The 18459-nt window shown below is 47.6% G+C and overlaps 1 protein-coding gene across 2 annotated transcripts in view; it reads left to right on the top strand.

Annotated features, from left to right (window-relative positions):
- Positions 1 to 18459, top strand: part of LOC112993405 (sodium- and chloride-dependent betaine transporter-like) — a 47044-nt gene that overhangs the window by 10856 nt on the left and 17729 nt on the right. For both annotated transcript variants that reach the window (XM_026117043.2, XM_064514807.1), the window contains exons 3-10: positions 2866 to 3000; positions 4364 to 4504; positions 6158 to 6245; positions 7699 to 7831; positions 10591 to 10725; positions 12739 to 12842; positions 17255 to 17379; positions 17764 to 17876. In XM_026117043.2, coding sequence (XP_025972828.2) covers positions 2866 to 3000; positions 4364 to 4504; positions 6158 to 6245; positions 7699 to 7831; positions 10591 to 10725; positions 12739 to 12842; positions 17255 to 17379; positions 17764 to 17876 — 974 coding nt within the window. The remainder of the gene's footprint in view (positions 1 to 2865; positions 3001 to 4363; positions 4505 to 6157; positions 6246 to 7698; positions 7832 to 10590; positions 10726 to 12738; positions 12843 to 17254; positions 17380 to 17763; positions 17877 to 18459) is intronic.

Here is an 18459-nt window from a genome sequence, read left to right as displayed (position 1 = left end):
AGGCCTTCCTTTTCCCAGAGCAGCTCACACAATGGATTAATGATTCAATGTTGTTTGTCCCATGACGACCAAATCCCTGTCCCCTGTGCTGTTATTAGAGTTTATCTGAATCAAGCTGGAGCCAATACAGTGTCTCCTCTGAACCAAATGGGCTTTGGGTCAGTTAAAAGAACAGTTAAAAAAAAAGAAAAATGGAAGGAGTTTTTTTTGAACCTGGGATTGTTTTCACCAGACCTTTTGTTTCCCTCTGAGGCTTTGATGATAGCCAACAAGGCAACAAATGCAAATCAGAACTGCATGCAATGGAAAACACTGACCATGCATCCGATTTAATAGGCCGTTCTGCAATGACATTTTGAAAGGAGGGGTAGAAATGTCACGGTTTTTGCACGGAAAATTCCTTCCTGAGCTCAGATGATATCTGCAAATAGTTTATGCCTATGGTATCTGGTTGAGTAGTCTTTGCAATTTATATGCTAATTACTGTAAGTGAAAAGGCTACTTTTTTCATTTTAGATGTCTATTGAATAACTTTTATTTTTTTAACTAAACTATCCTGGAATATCTCAGGGTGTATTCAGAGGCCAGCAGGGCTAAGCTTGGCAAAGATTATGACGGGAGAGTCCTCTCCTCCCAACTTGCACATTAGCATTGCAGAAAGTATGCAGCTACCATAGAAGGTACATATCTCCCTCTAACTCAGCAGGGAACGAAATGGCCAGCAAGGCACTGTCTTTCCCATGACACTAAAAGATCAAGTCCTTGAAGTTGTTGTAAAAAAGATATTTACCATCTATATAAGCTCCCCAGCTCCCAAACTGGAGAATGCTATCCTGACACTTTTCTGCAGCTCCAGATGCAGTAAGACAGTTGTAAAGCTGTAAAAGTAGATGTAATAAAGACAGTTATGCTGACTTGCTGTAAAGCAACTGAGTGTAAACTTATCAATGGCTGCACTTCCAAATTTGATCTAGTTACCTGGCATCCTGAAGCTGTTATTGACTTGTAAGAAAAGAGGTTCTATATCTGGGGTCCCCTCTCAGGGCCTCATCTCCCCCAGGGGAGCAGCAAACTGGGGAAGAGATCACAACTGGAGTTAGAGCTGGTAACCACTCTGTGAACATTAAGAGATGCAAACCAGTAAGGGTGTAAGGAAGCCCTCTTGTTACTCAGTGATGAAAACGGATCAATCTCTCGGACAAATAGTATCAGAAAACAGGGTCTGGGACCTTCTGAAAGGTTAATCATCTACATACAGGATAATAAAGCTCTATTACAGACACTGCTTAAATAAGTCTTGTATCATCAAATGGAGTAGCTACTTCTGGTTTAACACACACCGTTCATGTCCCCAGCTCTGCAAACCTGGACTGGCGCTGTGATCCACCCTCCCTTCCTCTGGCCTCAGCTCCCCCTGCAGCACAGCTGTGCTTAGGGGAAATCTGGATGTTGCTTGTTATTTTAACATTGTTGGCTTAAAAACTAGATGAAGTGTTCCTGATTGTTAGTTTTCTGTCATGCGAAGGAATTTCAGTGTGGATGACTGTACTGGCATGGGAGGAGAGGGCCAGGGGGACAAGGTCTGCTTCTGCTCAGGGAAAGAGCCCACATCTCTACCCCAAACAGTTGAGCTGCTCTCCAGGCACTGGTGGTGGGAGATGCTGACTACCAAAAGTTCACTATATGATGGTGAGACCTTGACAGTTGTTGTTCCAACTAGGAAGGCAGTTGCGTTGGCCTACTTTGCCTTTGCTGTCTATGTTTGGAGGGGAGAGAAAGTGTGAAATTCATATGTTCATGATGGGGAGAATGATTATGAGATGATAGGAGGAAGTCAAGCAATGAAACTGAGATCTCAGGAGCAGTTTTGAACAGAATAAGGAAAGAACTCGGTGTTTTGGTTTGGTAGCAGAACCAAAACCATGGAAGATAAGTTCAAACCTGGCTGAGCAGGGCGTAAGCTTTGAGTGTTTTTTTTTTTTTTTTTTTTTTTTTTTTGCTTTTGCTGCACTTTTTTCGGTTGTTTTTTGTTTCTGGGAAAACAACTGCTTTCTTTCTCCCTCCTCTTCCACTTCATCAAGGGTTAATGTGAAATATTTTTTTTAAATTTGACTGGATATTTGTTCCATTCTTGGGTTATTTTAACTCCTTATTTCATTTTGACATCTCTTAAGAGTTCTTCTGTATTTTAATGAAAAATGGAATTTGAAGAGAGAAGCTAAACTTTTTCATTTTGGAAATGCTGGAAAGATACTCTGTTGCCATTCCTTTCAACCTCTATATTCATTCTTTTGGTGAAAACTACTTGCCAGATTTGACATGCAATATGTGAATAAAGTCTCAAGCATATATTTCACAGCAGATTTATTATTTGCCAAGAAATGTCAGCAGTCTCTAGATTTGTATCTTCTGGGCAAGTGGACTTCTTTTGTAACTGAACTGTTGAAAGGACTTTTGTTGCAACTCCTGGGAAAGGAAGAACAGAAGTGGTAATGTGAACCAAGGATACCTTTTGCTTTGCCTGACTTTTGCTGGAAGCTTTAATGGGAGGGTTGTGACAATGAGGGCAACTTCTCCAGTACTATCTATTTTCTTCCCTTCATTTGGCTACTCCTTATTTCTAGGTTGTGGCTAAGACCAAATGCAGAAGTACTGCAACAGTACAGGACAGACCACTCTTGCATTTTTTTCCAAGAAAGGAAGGAGTTAGAGATTCTGTTCTTCTGCACGGGCTGCACAATTAGTTCAGAGAAATGTTTGTTTTTGTGTAGCTGATTCCAGCTGCAGCCCTGTGCACCTGGCAAGCAGTGGCAGGGATAAGGTTTTAAAGAGGTTTTTGAGGTAGCATCTTGCCTCTCTATGCAGGAGCCTTCCTCATCCCCTACCTCATCTTCCTCTTCACTTGTGGGATCCCAGTGTTCCTCCTGGAGACTGCACTGGGGCAGTACACCAGCCAGGGAGGGGTGACAGCCTGGAGGAAGATCTGCCCCATCTTTGAAGGTGAGTCAAAGGGGAATTGCTGGTGGCAGCTTCTAATAATTAGTGACTCAGAGACTTCTTGGAAGTTCTTTTTTTTTTTCCTTTTCTGTTGCCTTTTGTTCTCCCTCCCTCTCCCAACCTTGTTTTCCCCCAGTCACTGTTGCGTGCGCAGGGGTAGTATCCTGACACCATGTGGGTGACTAAGGGCTTCCATGCTGGCTGGGGTTGTACTGGTGCAGTGTGAACCACAGTCTCTGCTTTGCGATGCTCAGAATCTGAGAGAGGTGAGAGGGGTGTGGCAAACAAACAGGAGGAGGAAGAGCAAAGTGTTGACAAACAGATGCCTGTCCATAGGCGAGGACAAATATCGAGGAGAGAAGATGAGGAAGGCGAGCTGGCTTGCAGTACCCTATACAGCTCTTTCCACACCAGGCGCTGTCCTCATGGTGTTTGCAGGCTGATGTCCACCTCTGCTGAGCAGGAATCACACTGCAAGCACTAGTCTGACAGTCCGGAGACAGCAGGTGTTGTGGTTAAGGCACAGGGGTAAGAATCAGGACTCCTATAGCCCTTATTTCCTCCTGGAGAAGGGTCATTTAATGGTTTTAAGATTTTAAGAAATTTAACATTCACAGTTCTCCTGTTCCTTTCACAGACAAGGAAATCTGTGCTCATACAGATTAAAGGCCTGGTTTATCCACCTAAACACAGGCATGAAGTGCCATTTAAAATGCCCTGGGGAGTCTGGGACATCCGTGCAAGACCCATGGGAGACCTGTGCCTGCTGGAAGCTGGACAGGAAAGGCATCTCAAAGGACACTGACAGCTGCTTTTAAACAAGTGAATTGGGCCTTTAGTGACCTTTCTGATGTCTCAGTGAGTGATGGGCCCAACCAGGACATGAAGCCAGAGCTCTTGACTCATAGGCCTGTACTTTTGCCCCAACGCCATACTTTATGCATGGTATATATCAGCAGTAAAAACCTTTTTGCTTGAGTCTTTCCACAAGCACAAAACTCACTTGCATTCCTTTTCTTTCATGGCTACAGCTGGCTTTCCTGCAGGGGATGTAGTGTAATGCAGTGGCACAGCTCTGCTCAGAAAAATATTTTTCTGTCAGCTAAAGGTTTTCTCTCTCTGATCAGAAATTCCACCATAGACCTGTGTAGAGATACCAAAAACATGTTTTCTGTCTGCATGCACAAAGTTATGAAATCCTTTCTCTTTCCCTGAGGTGAGTTTTGCACCATTCTCTAGTGAGCCAAGTTGTTGACATTGTACCCTTTTTACCAGGATATGGCCTAGGACTTCGTCTGAGGCTACGCCTGACAGGTTGGGAGTTGGTTTGCAGCCTTATCTTCACCTCTGTTGCTTTTATTCACAGGAGTTGGATATGCGTCACAAGTCATTGAGTCCTATCTGAATATCTATTACATTGTCATCCTATGCTGGGCACTCTTCTACCTATTCAGCTCCTTCACTGCTGTGCTGCCATGGGCCAGTTGCAGTAACCCCTGGAACTCAGGTACAGCTTCGTGGGAAGCGGAAGTGGGAGAGGAAAATTTTCCATCAAAACTAACTCCTCTTCCCTTTTCCCAATTCCCAGAAATTGTTTTAGTTTTGTAGAAAATATTTCATATTGATATAAAAATGTTTTGGTTATAGATGAACTTCTTTGGTTTCCGACATCATTTTGCAGTTGTAGCAAAATGTAGTTTCTAGTTGGGTGTCACAGTGTGATGCCAGGAAGGGTAGATCTCATGAGACGCTCTATGGCCATGGACTCCAGTGAATGCAGCTTTCTTCATTTACTATGGGCAAGTGCCAGGAAGGATAAATGGTCTGACCCTATGCCTAGCCACAGGGGAGAGTAAGACTACTTCTGAATGAAGAAATTTGGGGGTTTGAGATTTTACAGAAAATTCCAAATTTCTTGCAAAGTGGAGGAGTTGTGTTGGCATAATTTTCAAGGCAATCTAAAGTCCTCTTCACATGACAGGAGGTTTTCATTGGATCTGGTACAATAATTTATCTCACAAATCCCATTTGCTGTCCCACTCCTTTAGAATTACTGGGACAGTTGCTGTGAAGTACTGAGCTGTTTTCCTTTGCACACTCAGCTTTTGGCTAAACCAAAACACCAGGACTGTAGACCAGGCCTATACTGGTGGATTTTGCCAGTACAGGTCTTCCATAGCAGAAAAAAGTAGCATGGAGCTCTAAAGGCACCCTTTCCCCCCCTCTAATCACACCTATACAAGCCTCTATATTGATATCTTGGCCAGGGGTCTCATCTCCTCCACCCACAGTTCTCATAACTGTGCCCAACAGCAAAGGCCCAACTTTGGTTTTATTCACGGCACCTAGGCGGTGTCTGGGAAGGTGGAGTTGATGAGAGATAACTGTCATGGATCAGATGTCCTGACAAGCCTATTTTACTCTATTGGAACAGGTTTTGCTTTCAGTGGAAAGCTAGGCTGGAAAGGGCTGTGGCAGTACCTTGTTTTTTCCCTTTTTCTCCTGTGTCAGATGATTCAATTCCATCATGTGTTAATTTTGCCCACTCACAGCTTCCCTTGGCCATTAATCCCAGCAGAGGTAAACGTCCTTTTAAACAGTGGATCTGATTCCTTCAGCTCTCCCAGCATGGACTTGTTTGCAAGGAAAGCCACAGATGTTCTCTTAATACGCAGAAGTGTCCCAGCCATAGCTAGGCTTCCTCTGTTTTCCTGTGGATTATCTTTTGCTTTCCGGATGAACAATGAGGTGCATTTCTTCGATGCATGGCATCTCCTCCGTTTTTAGGAATTTCACACTACGTGACAGGATTGGGTAAGGCGGAATGGAACATAAAGGCAACTGTGATATGTGCAAGCACATATATGAATGTATGTGTGGACAGGGAATGGTGTGTGCTGCTGAGAATGGGATTTTGTGTCCTGGCTACTCATATCAGCTGTCCCACAATAATCTACATTTTGCAGCTATGTGGCTGCTCCTGAATGGGGATTCATTTGGGGCTGGAGAGAGCAAGAGTTTAATGAGATGCTCTATAGCACGGTGTGAAGAGTCTGTTTGCAGCCACAGGGAGATTTAGGGTACAGAGCGGAAGGAGTATCCCTCATGGAGGGGCCTCAGAGATTTTCTCCAGCTCATCAGTTTCCTTTTCTTTTGCTAGATCTCTGTGTGGACTTTCTGAATAGCTCCAGCTTGGACAACAGGACTGTGCCTGCGAATGCCACCTCCCCAGTGGTTGAGTTTTGGGAGTATGTGATCACTTTCCCTGTGTTCAGGTTCTTCTTTCATCCATAGGCCACAGGAATATCCCAGGGGGGTCTCTGTAAGGCCAAGTGAGGTGCCACGTGTCAGGCCCGCACCTGGGGAGCACAATCCACTGAACTGCCTAGAAGATCAGCACAGAGTCCAGAGATCTGTGCAACGCAGCTGAGGGGCATGAATACTAGATACACCCCAAAGGTTGCTTGCACCAGGCCTACATGTGGGTGCTCCTGTACATACATGCACAGATGTGTTCCCTTTCTGGCACGGCAGTATCTACACACAGGTGCTTGGGTGAGTGTGGTCACAGAAAGAACAAATGAGGACTTGGTGTAAGCAGGAGGTATATATGTCAGGTATTGCAGGCTGCTGTTGGCAGACAGGTGTGAGACAACCAGAGCAGACTGTGAAGAGTCCTCTACAGTGAAACAGAGGGGTACAAAACTGCCATTTCCCTTCTTCTGACCATGTCTTGTTTGGTTCAAAAGAGAAGCAGCCCATCTAGTCATTCAGGTTGCTCAGGCTGATGCCTGGGGAACACCCCTGGGACAGCTAGGCGAGATCCTTGAGAGGGCCTCAGGGAGGTTTGGCCATGGTGCTGGGGGTAATTTAACAGCTCTCCACGGCTCTTGAAATGCCTTTGAGAGGGATGAGTGTCCTTTGTCCCTTGTAGCCACTGCAGGGCACAGAAGATGAGATGTGCACATTAGCGCAGAAGGAGTCTGCACCATGCCAGACCCTCCTCTCCAGCCCTATTCCCTGCACAAAATGCACAGTGAGGGCTGTGATCCCTCTGAAATGGTTGTGCGGGAGTTCTGCACAGGTTGCAAGGGCAAGGGGGCCCTGAAGGGTTTAGTTTGGAGGAAGGGGTGCAGAGGAATGGTATACATAGAATTGGGCTGCTGGGATTATGTGAGCTGCAGTGCTCAGCTCTCATGAGGCCCACCTTGGGTGATGGCAAGGATCCAGGGAGTGGGGCTGAAGGAAAGGCATGGGAATCACAAAAAGCTTTTTATGCTTATATATAGTGTTCCATAGTGTATGGGGGCCCAGGGGAAGAGTGGTGATCATGGGGTGATGATGACATTGGTGGCCTGCTGTGGATTAAGCGGGGTTTGCTGGGCAGCTGCCAGGGTGAGGGAACAATATAGGGCTGGTGGTGATTTTGTACTGTGCAAGTCTGAAGGGCATGGTGCCATGGGCTTTAGAGAGCAGGAAGGCTTAGGCTGACTACAGGACATGGTGGAGCAGCATGAACAAAAATGACAGAGAAGGTAGCTTGTGGGAAGAGCTGGGGTAATTTGCGTGTCTGGGAGCCCTGGGCAGTTGTATTATGGGTAGTCTGTTAGGTCTTTGGATGGGGTAATATGGGACAGGTGTATATGGATGAATGGAGTCTGGGGTGTTAATGTTTTTCTCCCTGTCCCTGGACACCGGCAGGAAGCGAGTGCTGGGGCTCACGGATGGTATTCACAAACTGGGCACTGTGCGCTGGGAGCTGGCTCTATGTCTCCTGCTCGCATGGATCATCTGCTACTTCTGCATCTGGAAAGGGGTCAAGTCCACAGGCAAGGTAGGAGCACAGAGATTGTCCTCCTAGTCCCTAAACCTCCTTCTAGCCCTCTTGTATTTCCTTCCCAATTTCTCTTCCCTCTTCATAAAGTAAAGCAGGAAACACACAGCACCAAAGTCAAACCTCAACCCCAGTGTGGCCATACTAATTGACACCAGTTGTGAGTTTGACTCACAAGAGAAAGAGCAAAGGAGTAGTTCAAACCAGTAGAGAAGTAAAGAGAAAGACCTGGGAACTCAGGGGAGTCTCAGCTCACCTCTTCCCTTGGAGAAGCCCGCAGAGGCTGATCGATACTCTGCAAGTGCCCTTGAGAACCAACCAGTCTGCAACATGTTTTTTCTGGTGTGGCTTGAACTGGTTATCCTCCTGGTTGGAATGAGTGTGTCACATCTTGAGGTGGGTCTTAGGGAGCTGCTGTGGCCTAGACTTGTTCAGGACCCTTTTCCTTCCTGGAGCTGTGATGAGAGGGTGCATTATTAACAGGATGATTTGCTCTCATGCGCTTCCAGGCAACATCTGACCAACAACGAAGAGAGAGGAACCAATTTCTGCAATAGCCCTCTTCCTCCAAATCACTATCTCTAATACTGGTAGATATTCCCTGTAATACTGGAAAGCTTGTGTTTCAGTGTCAGAGCCCATTTCCCACCTTAAAACCACATGGATCAGCCATTTTAACAGAGCAAGACAATAGATTGCTCTGCTGTCTAGGTTTTTCCCAGTCTCTGCTGGTGGCTCTGGTTCTAGCTCGTGCTGACCTGCTGTCTACCACTTCTCACTCAAGAGTGCCATGAATGGGTCTCTAGCCGGGGCAGACTAGGAGGGAACATAACATCTCGGAGAGAGGGAGAAGCTGCCACCATGGTGCCAGCAGTGTGTTCAGAAAACACTGCAGGGAAAAAGGAAGGAGAGACAGATTCAACACGTATGGGGAGAGGGCATGTTCTGTATTTTAAATTTGAAATCTCTGATGCTCCCTGTGAGCTGGGTCAAAAACCACAGTGCCATCTTTACAAGAGCTATCATTCTGCCCTCACACAGTGGTTGGGTCTGAAAGGCTGTTTGCCCTGCATGGAAACATAATTGAGCTGTCACAGCTTCCCTTCAGCTCTTCATCCTCTTTCCACTGAGTCTCTCCTTTGCTCAGTGCTCCCCAGGCATGGAGAACTTGGTGTGCATAGGAGAAGGCTAAAAAGTTCAGTCAGGCTGGCTGGGCCAATTTGGTTAAGCAAAGTCAGACCAAAAGTGAGGGGAAACAGTGAGTGCAGGTAATGGCTGGAATGGCTTTCCTAGGACCACAGAAGCTTTTTCCATTACAACTTTTAGGATAAAGGGCTTACTTTTTACTAGTTAGATGTTATGAGCATGGTGCAGCAGCACAAGGTGGGCATTTCTGGCCTGAGACATGCTACACAGGGTAGTTGTCTTCTCTGTAGGGTGTATTTTTTGTTGTTTTTTGTTTTTTTGAGATTTACAGGGGCACTGCCAAAAAATCCAGGTCCTTTCTTCTTTTTCCTCACTGATTACATTTGAGGATAAGCAGTAGGGAGGTGTCACAAAAATTCTGAATAGGCACATAATTGTGTTTAACAGCTGCAGAGTAAACAGGATGTTGTGCTTGACTGAAAGGCTGAACTAATCAGATAACCTAAGAGGGCCCTTCCTGACCCTTGTGTTTATGTTTCTGTGATTTAAGCAGTATAAACTTGAAGAAACAATAGAAACCTTGGGAAAATAATTTCAAATTACTCCGTGAAGACTCATTTTCTTTAAAAGCCTTTTTCTTTTATTCATTTTGCCCAATCTTATGCTCTTTCCATGTTTCCTTTCCTTATGCATTCAGCTGATCTCTATAAATGTTCCCCAGAAGTGATTTCTGAAGGTAAATTTCAGTACTGGTGCCAAAAGTGCTCATATTTTCATTCAATCAGGGAAAAGCAAAAATGCCACATACTCTGACTTATTCAACCAGTTATCACTAAGCAGCAACAGTTTCATTTTAGACTCCTCACCATGAATCCATAGAGTAAACAAGCATTCATATTACTTAGATGAATTTTAATAATGAATACATGTAAGGAAGTTGCAACTTGTTTGTGGATATTTTGCAAACAGAAAAAAATGCTAAATTAGGCAATGGATTAGAAATGATTAATTCTACTCTAATATTAATTTGTATTACACACAAGAAAAAATGAAAAGAAACTTTTACAAAAACAATGGTCTACATTTTCTTTAAAGGTCTTGAGATTCCTGGTGCCTCCATTTTTTATCCATGAGCTTCAGAGGCACTGAAGAAATGTGAGCCTGCATGAGCATCCTCTGGAAATGAGGCCCCTCAGAGTTGTCTCAAATTGGGCAGCAAAAGTTGCTGTTTAATTTGGAAAACTCTTGCTGCGAACAGCATCATTTTAATAACTCCTCATTAAAACTCAGTGACAGGAAGAGATTTGGGTTTCTTTGCAGCTCCAGAGAGATGAAGAGAACAGCTTGAGAGCAGGGAAATGACAATGACTGGAAACAATAAAGCAGAGCAACCAGTGGCACAGTCTGGGTGAGGAACAAAAAGCAGATTAACTAAATCACCAGTGAGAGGTAACCCCGATTAATTTTTTTCCCACCCCACTTCTGTGCTAGCAGTAGCAGGTGTAGTCACGAGGAGAGTCAAGGGACTTTTGTCCAGGGTGGGTGCCTGTGGATAAGACGCCTGCATCCCTTCCCCCTGAGTCTCTTGCCTCTTGTTTCTCCTGCATCTGCAGGTTGTTTACTTCACTGCCACCTTCCCTTACGTGATGCTGGTGGTCCTGCTAGTGCGAGGAGTCACTCTGCCAGGTGCTGCTGAGGGCATCCTCTTCTACCTGAAGCCAGACATCACCAGGCTTGCAGACCCACAGGTGGGTGAGGGACGGAGGAGTGCTTTGATGTGTCACTAGCTGAGGATCTAACTGTCTTCTCTGAAAGGACAAGCACACCAGTGAGACCTCCTAAAAAGAGCTAGGAGGGGGTCTAGTCCCCCTGTGCAGCACAGCCTTTTTGCTAATGTCTTTGCAGCATATGGACATATTAGGTCATTTCCACTCACAGGCTCAGCAAAACCAGAAGAGTATATGAAATATTCAGCATGTAACAGATGATTTTGCTGCATCTTAAATGCAAATAATTAAGGAGAGGTGAAGAGAAATTAATCTAGCACTTTTCATTCTTTATCTGGCCCCATTACAGCTTTGTTTGGCTCCAATGGGGCCCTCCCAGGGAGCGTAGCCCCTTTCGTTAGCAGCCAGGCAGCAGCTTTGCTTCCCCGTCCCTGGGTGCTGGTTCCCCACTCATCAGATCAGAGGTTGGCCAGAAGGTACGCGTCAGCCCCATCTGCCTGCTCACCTGTGACTCCTGCTCCTTCAAAACAGCCCTGGTGGGAGAGATGCAGCATACCCTGGAGTCCAGGATTTGGGCAGGGTGTGCAGCCAGACCCTGGGTGGCAGGACCCCGAAGGAGCGCAGCATGAGTCTGCTCCAGGCACCTTTCTCCATCAGAGCAGTCGATTTGCTTTCCCACGCTTGCTCAGTGCTGGGCTGGCTGCCTTCTCCACCCCAGGGGAGTGCTGGTGCTGACCCCTACTCCAGGGAAGAGCATTTAAATGGCTCTGCTGCTAATTATTGTGCCGCTGAATCTTTCCGTGGAGGCAGCCAGCAATATGCCTTGCCCACAGCCTAAGCTTACCTCCCGCTTCTTCCCAGATGGCCAAAGCCCCAACTGCTCCCAAACCAGCTGCCAAACACGCTGTCTTTCCCCAAATGGCTTTCAGATGCAATTAAGTGTTGTCAATACAAAATCTGTGGTGTGCTGAAAACTCAGAGCCAGCTGAACATAAATGACATTTTAATATCAAAATAAATAACAGGGGAATGACTGAGGCCAAATATGCTTTATTCATGGTCATAGCTAAATCACTGAAAACCTCCCTACCTTTTAAAGCCTGAATAAAGCTGACATGGACTTTCCAGGCTGCTGAAATCCAGCATAGCAGGACTGAGAGATCCTGCTACTGAGTTTAGGCAGAGCCTGGGGCTTTGGTGTAAAGCAGAATGTGTGCATGTGCCCATATTTGATGGGCTCTCATGTATGCATGTATCTGTGAGAGAGCCATGTGAATTTAAGCAGCAGTGCCTGGCTGGGATTTTCTGAGGGCTGCCAAATTGCAGCTGCCTTGATATTTGCAGCTGGGGGCTGCTTGCAGGGAAAAGAGACTGAGAGGAAACATGCAAACAAACAAAAAGGTGGGTTGTTTTCCTTCCTGCCTGCTGACTGACAGATAAGGGCCTTCCCTGGAACAGCGTGAGAGCTGTGATTAAGTTTAGCCCACAACATACTGAGTGAAGAAAAGACTCTTCCATGGGGAAAGGGAGGCTGGAGCAGAGGTGAGCCATCTGACTGAGCTTTCTTTAATGGGAAACCAGATTTGGGAGCAAGAAGTTGTCATGCAAAGGACTCACCAGCCCTCATTTGGGATGACTCATGAGAGGCTTTGCCAAACACTGAGCCATGGAGGGACCATGGATATGACCCACTTGCAGTGCCAACTTCAGCTGGAGCCATTTTATCAGGGACGCTCTCTCTGCCCAGGCTGCAGTGATGTGGGGTGGAGGGGTGGTGTCAGGCATTGACCAGCACCCTTGCATGACTTTGAGTGGGACATACAAATTCAGCCCTCTTGGAAGCTTTTTTCTAGAGGAGCTTCTGTCCAGTTACCTGAGTTTTCCCAGAAAGGCATCCCATTTTCTGTAGGAGTTGTGCCTTCTCTGTCTCATGCAGTTTGTTCTGCTTTGATGGAGGGGTGGTTGCTGGACAGGACCCAGTCATTTGTTTATTTTGTTGCGCAGGCTGGAAACCATTGTCCTTCTCTGTTCCAGGTCTGGATGGATGCAGGAACTCAGATCTTCTTCTCTTATGCCATTTGCCAGGGATGCCTGCCAGCTCTGGGCAGCTACAACAAATACACCAACAACTGTTACAGGTAAGAGGAGCCAGGACTTTTCACACCTTTACAGAAATTTGCTCAGAGGCGAACAGCACAGAGTTACATCTGAGGCAGGCACTGCCTCCAGGGGAGGCATTTGATCACACTGTTTTGTATGATGACCTGCTTAGAGTTTCCAAGGTGCAGAGGACTCAGCGTAGGAACGGAGGGTCACAAAGGTAACATTGGAGCTCCAGCAAATGATATTAGTAATGCTCTCCTGCATTAGTCAGATTGGAAATGGGAGAGCAGCGCTGTGAAGGCACGACTGGCTACTATGAGGGGGGCAGTGAACAGAGGTATCACAGCCAGCTCTCCTTTCACTCAGTCGTGCAGCGGGGAATGATGTAAAAATAATTGTGATTGGGCCCTGGCCCAATGCTTTTCTAAAATCAGAGTAACATACCCTCAATGATATTTTGATCCTATCAAGGAGATTGATCAAATCTGTCTGGCCTGCAGCAGCAGTTAGTGGAGCAGTTTGCACAGCAGTTCATGCAGAAGGGTGCAAGAAGGCACCTTCGTTTCCAATCCTAGTAGTGTACACTTCCTCAGATATGGTCATGATGTGCCACAGAGCACATTCCCCAGTAGCTGTTGGAGTCGCTGCGTCAGCTGTGTCAGAGGCTTTGATCCAGACCCAGACCCTCTGAGAGCAGGTGCAGCTCTGCAGGCTGCAGGGAGTGCTTGGGGCCTCTCCGTGAGGCCTGGGCTGACAGTCAGCTCTCCTGCAGAAGGTGTGCTGTTGTCGATGAGTTGTGTTGTCAGGTAAAGGAGTTACGGGAGGAAGTCAGTAGGCTGCGCAGCATCCAAGAAAATGAGCAAGAGATAAACAGGGTATTCTCGGAGACCACACAGCTCCAGGAGTCCAAACCCTCCACAGCAGCGCAGTTGCCAGAGGGTTCTGTGCCGTGTGAAATGGTACATCATAACACTAGAAGAAGACTGGAAACTGGTCACTTCTCATAGAAGGAGAAAAGCTCTTACTCCTCCTGAAGACTTGCAATTGAGGAACAGCACCCTCAAGGCTGAAGAGGAGCTGGGCATGGCTTCAAGGGAAGCAAGCGAATCAGACAACTGATGGGGAGAGCTGGGATCCACCTCACTAAGCAGGGCACACGTCTTTCTTTGCCAGCAGGTTGGCCAGCCTTGTAAGGAGGGCTTTAAACTAGGAAAGATGAGGGAAGGGGAGAGTTATAGAGACAGAGTAGTCAGCAAAATGAGGCTCAATTCGGGATGCATCCAGTGGGCGCATGCAACCAGGGAAGTGCATATGGGACATGACTATGGAGGATCCTCTTGCACCCCCCCGGGAAACCTACATGCTCAATCACCTCTCTGAAATGCCTGTACACCAGTGCACGCAGCATGGGGAATAAACAGGAAGAACTAGAGATCTGTGTGCAGTCGCGGGGCCATGATCTCATTACAGTTACAGAGACATGGTGGGATAGCTCACATGACTGGAATGCTGTCATGGATGGCTACGTGCATTTTTGGAAAGACAGGCCAGGAAGGCGAGGTGGTGGAGTTGCTCTTTATGTGAGAGAGCAACTGGAATGTATCAAGCTCCGTCTAGGGGTGGATGAAGAGCGAGTTGAGAGCTTATGGGTAAGGATTAAAGGGCAGGCTAACATGGGTGACACTGTTGTGGGTGTTTACTAGAGGCCACCTGATCAGGAAGAGGAAGTCGATGAGGCCTTCTACAGGCAGCTGGAAGTAGCCTCATGGTCACAGGCCCTGGTTCTCATGGGGGACTTCAACCACGCTGATATCTGCTGGAAAGACAACACATCTAGGCACAAACACTCCAGGAGATTCCTGCAGAGCATTGATGATAACTTTTTGACGCAGGCGGTGGAGGAGCCAACGAGGAGAGGTGTGCTGCTGAACCTTGTACTAACAAACAAAGAAGGACTGGTTGGAGATGTGAAGGTTGGGGGCAGCCTTGGCTGCAGTGACCATGAGACGGTGGAGTTCAGGATCCTGCGAGGAGGAGGCAGGGCAATAAGTAGGATCGCAACCCTGGACTTCAGGAGAGCAAACTTTAGCCTCTTCAGGGACCTACTTGGAAGAATCCCATGGGTTAGGGCCCTAGAAGGAAGGGAGGTCCAGGAGAGCTGGTTAGTATTCAAGCATCACTTCCTCCAAGCTCAAGATTGGTGCACCCCTGTGAGTTAGAAGTCAAGCAAAGGGGGCAGGAGACTCGCGTGGATAAGCAAGGAGCTCCTGGCAAAACTCAAACAGAAGGAAGTTTACAGAATGTGGAAAAAGGGACAGGCTACTTGGGAGGAATATAGGAATGTTGTCAGAGTATGCAGGGATGTGACGAGGAATGCTAAGGCCCATTTGGAATTAAATCTGTCAAGGGATGTCAAGGACAACAAGAAGGGCTTCTTCAAACACATCAGTAGCAAAAGAAAGACTAGGGAAAATGTGGGCCTGCTGCTGAATGGGGTGGGTGCCCTGGTGACGAAGGATACAGAGAAGGCAGAGTTACTGAATGCCTTCTTTACTTCAGACTTTACTGCTAAGGCCAGCCCTCAGGAGTCCCAGACCCTGGAGACAAGAGAGACAGTCTGGAGAAAGGAAGACTTTCCCTTGGTCAAGGAGGATTGGGTTAGAGATCATTTAGGCAAACCTGACACTCACAAATCCATGGGCCCTGATGGGCTGCACCCACAAGTGCTGAGGGAACTGGCAGATGTCATTGCTAGGCCGCTTTCCATCATATTTGAAAAGTCACGGAGAACAGGAGAGGTGCCTGAGGACTGGAAGAAAGCCAGTGTCATTCCAGTCTTCAAAAAGGGCAAGAAGAAGGACCCAGGAAACTACAGGCCAGTCAGCCTCACCTCCATCCCTGGAAAGGTGATGGAACAGCTCATCCTGGATGTCCTCTCTAAGCATGTGGAGGAAAAGGTGGTGATCAGGAGTAGTCAGCATGGATTCACCAAGGGGAAATCATGCTTAACCAACCTGATAGCCTTCTATGATGGAATGACTGGCTGGGTAGATGAGGGGAGAGCAGTGGATGTTGTCTACCTTGACTTCAGCAAGGCTTTTGACACTGTCCCCTATAACATCCTGATAGGAATGTTGATGAAGTGCAGGCTAGATGAGTGGACAGTGAGGCTGACTGAGAACTGGCTGAATGGCCGAGCTCAGAGGGTTGTGATCAGCGGTGCAGAGTCTAGTTAGAGACCTGCAGCTAGCGGTGTCCGCCACGGGTCAGTACTGGGTCCAGTCTTGTTCAACTTATTCATCAATGACCTGGCTCAAAGGACAGAGTGCACCCTCAGCAAGTCTGATGATGATGCAAAGCTGGGAGGAGTGGCTGATACACCACGAGGCTGTGCTGCCATTTAGAGAGACCTGGACAGGCTGGAGAGTTGAGCAGAGAGGAACCTCATGAAGTTCAACAAAGGCAAGTGCAGGGTCCTGCAGCTGGGGAGGAATAACCCCATGCACCAGTACAGGTTGGGGACTGGCTTCTGGAAAGCAGTCCTGTGGAGAAGGACCTGGGAGTCCTGGTGGACAAGTTAACCGTGAGCCAGCAATGTGCCCTCGTGGCGAAGAAGGCGAATGGTATCCCGGGGTGCGTTAGGACGAGTGTTGCCAGCAGATTGAAAGAGGTGATCCTCCGCCTCTACGCAGCCCTGGTGAGGCCACATCTGGAGTACTGTGTCCAATTCTGGGCTCCCCAGTACAAGAGAGACATGGCACTACTGGAGAGAGTCCAGCATAGGGCTACTAAGATGATTAGGGGACTGGAGCATCTCTCATATGAGGAAAGGCTGAGAGAGCTGGACCTGTTCAGCCTGGAGAAGAGAAGACTGAGGTGGGATCTGATCAATGTATACAAATATCTAAAGGGAGGGTGTCAAGAGGATGGGGCCAGACTCTTTTCAGTGGCACCCAGCAACAGGACAAGAGGCAACAGGCACAAACTGAAACACAGGAAGTTCTGTCTGAACATGAGGAAAAAATTCTTTACTGTGAGGGTGACAGAGCACTGGAACAGGTTGCCCAGAGAGGTTGTGGAGTCTCCTCTGGAGATATTCAACACCTGCCTGGACACAGTCCTATGCAACCTGCTGTAGGTGACACTTTTTGAACAGGGGGGTTGGACTAGATGATGTCCAGAGGTCCCTTCCAACCTCAACCATTCTGTGATTTTGTGATTCTCTGTCCCTCTTTGTGCCACATATAATCCTACAGCTCTTGAACAGTGGAGTACAAACTGGTAGGCTGGTTTTTGGCTCTGGTCTGTTTTGAGCTATTGACTTCAGAAGGAGTTCAAGAGTGGTATTGACATTCCTTGACCCGTGTTGTCTGATTCAGGAAGCTGAATACAGAAGTGACCAAAAGTGGGCTCATTCTGCTCTCTCTCTGATCTCACCCCCTTCCAGAGACTGCATCATGCTGTGTTTCCTGAACAGTGCCACTAGCTTCGTTGCTGGCTTTGCCATTTTCTCTGTGCTGGGTTTCATGGCTCAAGAGCGGGGTGTATCCATTGCAGAAGTGGCTGAATCAGGTAGGTTTCTTCAGGAGACTTCAGGGACAAAGCACAATAGAAAGCTTGAAGTGGAGGGGACTTTTTATGATCCTGTCTATGAAGTCAAGCCTGTGATGTTATCTACATCCTCTATTTCTGTGGGTGCCTGCAGCCAGGTTTGCAGGATCTATGCTCCCAGACATGGTTTTCAACCAGAGTCATTCCCATCTTCCCTGCTGTCATGACCTCTCCCAGCTCCGGTGTCCTGATCACCACTTTTAGGTCCCGACCACATTTTAGAGCAGGGAGCCATGGCAAAATGGGTTTTAAAGCAGGACATTAAATCACTCTCTGAGTTGCTGGGTGGTGGTGGCAGGCAGTGGTGTGCAGGGTGCTCTTGCTCATGCTGCGATCTGTTGGCAGGTCCTGGCCTGGCTTTCATAGCCTATCCAACGGCAGTAACAATGATGCCTGTGTCTCAGCTCTGGTCCTGCCTCTTCTTCCTCATGTTGATCTTCCTGGGACTGGACAGCCAGGTACAGCAAACATCCCTTCCCTGTCTAGCTTTAAGGTGCCTGTTCTCTCTTTGAGCATCTCCTGAGGCTCCTGGGAAAGGAGAGAGAGTGGTTTTGTGCTTTGCTGATACCTCCAGTGCTTTCCCCACACCATCCATGGCACTTTCACAGCACAGGTGCTTAGAGCCTGGGCCTTGGGTTGGTGTGATAGGACCTCTGACATCCTTCTCTGCACGCATCCATGAGGGTGTCCCAGCTGCATTGCCTCCCACCTCTGTGCCAGAACCAAAACCTCACACGCTGTGGAGTGAGACCTGGGACAGAGCAGGGGCCTTCTAGGAAGGCAGCAATGCTCCCCAGCATGATAGTGCTGTCCCCCACCGGCTGTGTCCCTTCAGGGTAATCTCCAGGGTGCTCCGCTTGGCAGCATTCCCTTCTCTTCCTCCCCTGTACCCCCATACACCAGGACCCAAATCCAGCAGAGCAGCCCTGGCACGAGGGCAGAGGAGGGTCTGCTGTATGCCTGCCAGGTGGGCGCTCTGCTCCAGGCTCTGCTCTGCAGCACTCAGCCTTTGATCCTGAAAAAACAGGTGCTGGTCTCCAT

Source organism: Dromaius novaehollandiae, chromosome 1, assembly GCF_036370855.1.
Source record: "Dromaius novaehollandiae isolate bDroNov1 chromosome 1, bDroNov1.hap1, whole genome shotgun sequence".
Classification (NCBI taxonomy): Eukaryota; Metazoa; Chordata; class Aves; order Casuariiformes; family Dromaiidae; genus Dromaius; species Dromaius novaehollandiae.
This window is presented reverse-complemented; position numbering and strand designations above follow the sequence as displayed.